The following is a 6,164-nucleotide window of genomic DNA, read 5'->3' as shown; positions in this document are numbered from 1 at the left end:
AAACCTTCAGATGTGGTATTCAGATGAACCAGTTTTAGGTTGTGTGGATTATCACCAGGAAAGTTCAACTTTGAGGAGTTTGTCATGACCAGTTTAATTTGAAGAATAACTGTTTTAAATTAGTGTGGAATGCATGCCGATTTCTAAAAGACCTATATGTATCTTAATACTTTGGACAAGAGGTGTACACTACATGGTCTAAGCAACTGCTCTCATTTCTCACAACACTTCCATGTGTAAATACACAATTTAGAGAAGTCACCATGTTACTTTCATTTTCAGTCCTGCAAATGTGTGATCAGCCAGCCTACACTTAACGTAAAAATTTTTGATTCTGACACATAACCTCTAAGACCTAAATATTTGAACTAATGAGAGATTTGACAATCTTACTTATATGAAAATGTGGCTTTTCCACTTCACATGTCTAAAGCTTTGCTCACTCATACAGAACGTAGTGGAAAATAGTGACTACCACATTCAGAGCCACATAAACATCATCGCAGACATGGGCCTAAATTATCAAGATATTTGCCACTTCACATTATATTTGTGTAAGACTAGAATGCCAGGTCAAATACCTCAAGCTTAATAAAGCACATTACAGTTAAACTCAATGAATAGCTATGGAAGGTTTATTTATTGATTGCTTCATGTTTAACAATAATTGGCATCTTTTTCACACATTACAAAAAATTATACTTGGCTCAGTATGCAACCTTTTAAGCATAGCCATATTATTTAACATAAGAAGGGAAAAAACCTATTCTACTCAATACAGCATTTACAAATGCACAAAACATGCCACTTTGGCTTGTATATGGTCTAGATTAAAAAAAAAATCTCTTTTTAACATAAATAAGTTAGTATAATTTTTCAGTGTCTTTACAGAGTTATGTACACAGGTACACTTCAAATTGTTTGTTTCATACACATATACAGGCAATGTAAAAATACTGTTTAAAGATGTAGTATCCATTTCAATAATTCCACGTGTGCTTTTCTCTCTACACACTTTTCTTTAAAAATACCATTTCCTTTGGACAGATTAACAAATAGAATGAGAAGCTTTAAATTAAAAATTATTTCATTATTTTTCTTATGTGAAGTTGCAGATCTTTAAAAAATATCCAAGGATTTGGAATTATTTTGACCATGTCTACATAGCCCAAAGTCCAAAAAAATTAAGAAAATTTCTCAACAAACCTGATAAAAATTAGATGGTCAATTCTGAGCATTCAGAACTCCCCCATATACTCCAGATTTTTGCCCAGAATTACCTGGAATGATTACCTAACTGCTGAATAATTAACTGGTAAATTCCAATTTTAAGAGGAACTGGGGAGGGGGCAGGGATGACTGAGAATAGGTTTTGGGTTTTTTTTTTTTGCTGTTGTTAAAAAAAAAAAAGCCATTTGCCAGTATATATGGAATCATCAGAGCTCCCAAATGAGAAAAAGCTTCATGTAAAAATAATTGGCCATTATTTGCAACCGGTGCTCAAATTCGGATGCTTTTTTTAAATGAAGTATCAATTTTCACTGAAAGAGACATTACATCTTTAAAGAAAACAATTCAAACCCTTCCCAAAACTGCTTCTCTCCATGCAAGTCAAATATTTTACTCCTTGCTCTAAATGGAAGCAAGCTCTTCATAAGGTACCCCCCATGCCAATTCCGCAGCCCCACCCCACCCTCCCTTCCCCCAAAGTTTATGTGCTACATAAAAGGTAAAAACTATATACACAGGTAGTACAATGAAGCAAATAAGGAAAAACCTAATTGCACAATGCTACATCCAATGCTTTTAGAGGCAGATCATTTAAGAGTGCCTAAAAATTTTAGTGTTATTGTGTTGTTGCTTTTCAGTGCTTATACAGGATGTCCATTCCATGGAGTCAGCGATATGTATTAAAAAATTTTAATTTATATCTTCCTTGTTTCATCAAGCAGTGATGTATCTGATAAACAAGGAAACGTGCTCTTAATTCTGCAAAAGAAAAAAAAACAATTAGGAGAACAGCACTAGAATAGCATTACCAATGAAGTACAGGAATCATTTTGTCACTGTCTTAATTGTGAAATATCGAAGTGACAGAAGAGAAAAGTGTGTACTAAAAGTTCATGACTATAGTCCTCTCCATCCAATGTTTCTTTCATTAGCTTTTTACTCTCCTCTGTGTCATGTATTCTTGTTTATAGAGCGGTGGGTCTCACTAGTGGGCATTTTTGCCCCCCAAGAGACATTTGGCAATGTTTGGAGACATTTTTGGTTGTTAACACTGGGGGTGGGGAGGGTGCTACTGGCATCCGTTGGGAAAGGCCAGGGTTGCTGCCAAACATTCTACTAATGCACAGGACAGCGTCCCACAACAAAGAATTATTCAGCCCAAAATGCCAACAGTGCAGAGGTTGAGAAACCCTGGTCTAGAGAATTGGGGTCAAAGACGGTAAGGAGAGGAAAACTAAGAAACTGTAATACTTAACAGTATCAGATCTTCTAAATTTAAAAAACACCTGGGCCTATAACTTATAAATGTTTGCCAAAGAAAAATTCTAAATATTCTAGTTTCTTGGTCATATGCAAAATACACACATGAATGCTTTTGAACAAGTTCTTATTACTATTTCTAGTATTCTCTGAACTGGCAGTATTTACTAACAAATGCCTCTCTGTATGTCAGAATGGGGTCAGATCAAAATTCAGTAGGTGTGATTCACTGTGGCTCATCTGAGGAGCCAGGCTACAGGTCAAAAACCACAAGTCCCAAGCTGAAGGCTGCTTCAGGAAATTTTTTAATCCAATTTTCCCACTTCATATATAGCTATAAAATAGAGATTCTACAGGGATGTTTTGTATAAGCTCTGAAAAATGTCAGATAGGTGTGAAGAAATCATATATATGATATTATGAGCTAAAAACACAACAAACTAGAATCTCACCTTAATCTCTATGTTCTTTATTCTTACCTTTTTATAAATGAGAATTTTAAAAATTAGTAACATCTACTGAAATCTCTTTATGTGCGAAGCTATGACTGTGTTTAGGGTTGGGGAAGAGGTTATGGTCCTCGAAGGTATGAAGTTTTCAAACTATTAACATATACACTTTGATCATTATGGATAACCAATCTGTGGAAAGTTGAGGGCTCAAATATTCAAATTAACTATTCATATTGATCAGACTTTAGTAGATGGAAAAAAATCTCCACTTCTCTTGCCTAAGGTAGATCTACCCTTGTGGCCCTTGTTATCTATTACCCGTTTTCCCTACAAATATCCCAATCATCCTGTTCTAGCACAATGAGACTATTAGTATACATATTCTGACTTGTGCCTGGACTGCTTAATCCAACAAAGTTAACTTAACTTCTGCTTTGCAACTTCAGTGTTATCAGAAAATTCTGTAGGGACCTTAGCATTTTTCCATTTTATGTTGCCCCCCCCCCCGCCGCTGCACCCCCCCCCCAGCCTTTTTTTTTTTTTAATACACAGGGCTCATTTCCTGTTCTCCAAATTTGTAAGCAAACAGAAAGTAGCAGTTTGTGAAAATAATAAAAGAATGTAATATACCTCTCTATTAACACTGTTAACGGAATTCACCATATATGAGCCATTTGTACCTAACTTTTCCCTCAAATTTTAAAATTTAATCACTTGCCATTTTCCCACATATACCTCAAAATCTGTTACTGAGTCAACTTGAACCTCTGGGAAATGAATTCTCATGAAGTGGGACTGAGGCATATCCCAGTTCTTGTTCAGATGGGGGAAAGAACCTATTGTTCCCAACAAGTTTTGGTGGGATTCAGAGGGACTGGACCTTCCTACTCATCAGTCTTTGGTCATAAGTAATTGGCTAGGACACCTGCTCTGGTTATTCAGTGTTTCAAGGAAAAATGATCTCGGGATGTAGAAACTGTGCAAAAATTACAGTATCCCCACCAGTGATTCCCAACCTTCCCCATTCCTACTTTTTGACTTCCCAAAATATAAACAATACAAAAACCCACAAGCTCTAGTGTGCCAGCAACCACTAAGATCGGGTATGTCAGGGTATGAAAACCCAATTCGGGGTGTCAGTTACGTGCTGCAAGCAATCAACCCACCGAACAGTTTACGTTTGACGTCTTCTGAGGCCCGGCTTCTTGGGCGTCTGCTCCACTGAACCCCCGTTAGGGGAACCGTCTGAGACATTTTCTTCTGTTCTGTTGGCTCTTTTGTTTTGAGGAGAGGAATCTAAGGGCAAGAGGGAGTTTTAAAAAAGAACACACACAACCTTTATTAGGAAAACAATGGCTGACAGAAGTTGGCACAATAGTCAGAGGATGAAAATCCCACACCTCCACCCACAATCCTGGATCCGTCATACCCAGTGGCCTTTAAGGGCACAAAATGAGGTTGTTTTCACATAACAGAAAGTGTATTCTACGCCCCAAAGCTCTCTCTCCATTGCCTAGAGGGAGGCCGCTGATAAACATCCCTGCATAGTCACAGACCTACCGCTGGCTAGCGGGAAGGCACTGCGATGTTTTCGGTTAGAGAAATGGTCAGATACTACCCCCCGGGGCTCCTGACTTAAAAACCATCACCAGACAAGCGGTCAGCCGGACTGCATTTAATAAAAACCTAAGATTAGGGCAGTTCGCTCCCCGAAAGCTAAATCGGAATGCTCTGGGGGAAAAAAAGCGGAGGTGAAGACCCTCAAGCAGGTCAAACTGGTGCCCCGGCCGGACAGACAGACGGACATGTTCGGTTTGGGGAAGGGTCATTACCGTCTGTGGCCGGTCGCTTCCTGATCCCAGTGCACTGCTCCGCTAAGCCAGCCTGGTTGTCCGCCGTGTCAGTCTTTTGGTCTACCAAGTGTGTGTCCTCTGAGTTTGCCTGAGACCCCATTAAAGGCACCGCCTGGCGGGTCCCGCTGACGTCCTGGCTCTCCTGCGCCGGCACCTTGCAGGCGCCTTTGGGTGGCCGCGGGGGTCTGTAGTAGAACTCGGGCAAGCTGCCCTTCTCCACCTCCTGCCACTCGTATTTGCCCTCCAGGGGCTTGTGATTCTGGAAATCAAAATTCCACTTGCGCTGGCTTGCCTCTTCCATGTCTCTGCGGTGCTTCTCCAAGTCCCGGGTCAGCTCTTCGTGGTTGACCGGGCCGAAGAGGTTTCTGCAGGCGGAGGGCTTGGGGTACTCCGCCTGTCTGGCGTCCATCCGCTCCAGGCTCGGGCTCCCGTTAGACACCCGCACGTTTGACATCTTCCTCCCGGGTCTTCACGACCGCCTCGCGCGCGCGCTCGCAGAACAAAACTGAACAAAACAAAACGCCCCGACCCAGCCCGCACCCCTCTTATAAGCCCTGCGACCGCGCTCGGAGCCAAGAGAAACAAACACCGACAAGTAACTGCCCGAGCGTCAGGGGCGCGCTGGCTCTGCTGGAGGGGGAGGGGAAGCCCCGGCCAGGCAGCCGAGAGCCGCCGCCGATCAAGTGTACCGGCGAGCTCGAGGGCGGGGAGGGGAGGGGAGTGGAGAGAGGAGGGGGTGGCAAAGCCCGTCCAAGCCCGGGCGGCAGCGAGCCCGCGGGTCCCGCCAACCGAGCGGCTCTCCAAACCTTGCCGGCGTCTGAGTCGCGGAGCGGCGAGGCAGTGGGGACAGGGGAGGGGGAGAAAAACACCCCGAAAAGACGAGCCCCCTTTTTTTAGTTGCCCAATATGGCGGTGGAAGGGAGGCTGACGAAGAAGAAAATGATTGACACCGCAAGTCTATTTAAACAGAGGAGGAGATCCATTGGTTGCGGCGCCGGGAGCCGCCCCGCCGAGGCTGGCGAGCGAGGCCTTAAGGTGGCCCCGCGCGGCCGCGCCGCCTCCCCGCCCGCCCGCGCGCGCAGCCGCCGACAGCGCCGCCCGGAGATTGGCTGGTCGCGTGACTGCCGGAGGTGTGCCGCTGCCAGCAAACCTGCTCCGGCTGGCCTCGGAGAAATTAAAAACGAGACAAACAAACTCGCCAAACGGCCGGGAAGCCGGGGAGGGGCAGGAGGGGCAGGAGGGGCGGGGGCGGCGGGGCCTCGGGTTCAGGTCCCCGCGCGGCGCTGCCTGGCGCGCCCGCTGCTCGCCGGGGGGTGGGGGACGGAGGGGCAGGATCCCGTGATCTCCAAGGTGGTTGGCGGTCGGTTTA

The 6,164-nt window shown here is 44.4% G+C and overlaps 1 protein-coding gene across 1 annotated transcript; it reads right to left on the bottom strand.

The window, feature by feature from the left end:
* Window positions 1-613: 613 nt before the first annotated feature.
* CDKN1B (cyclin dependent kinase inhibitor 1B) lies at window positions 614-5,742 on the bottom strand. Its single transcript, XM_044227568.1, has 3 exons — window positions 4,775-5,742; window positions 4,109-4,238; window positions 614-1,989 (listed from the first exon to the last, which is right to left on the bottom strand). Exons 1-2 carry the CDS (start codon window positions 5,247-5,249, stop codon window positions 4,117-4,119), a joined length of 597 nt encoding a protein of 198 aa, XP_044083503.1. The 5' UTR covers window positions 5,250-5,742; the 3' UTR covers window positions 614-1,989; window positions 4,109-4,116.
* Window positions 5,743-6,164: the final 422 nt, after the last annotated feature.

This window comes from Neovison vison, chromosome 12 (assembly GCF_020171115.1).
Source record: "Neovison vison isolate M4711 chromosome 12, ASM_NN_V1, whole genome shotgun sequence".
Lineage (NCBI taxonomy): Eukaryota > Metazoa > Chordata > Mammalia > Carnivora > Mustelidae > Neogale > Neogale vison.
This window is presented reverse-complemented; position numbering and strand designations above follow the sequence as displayed.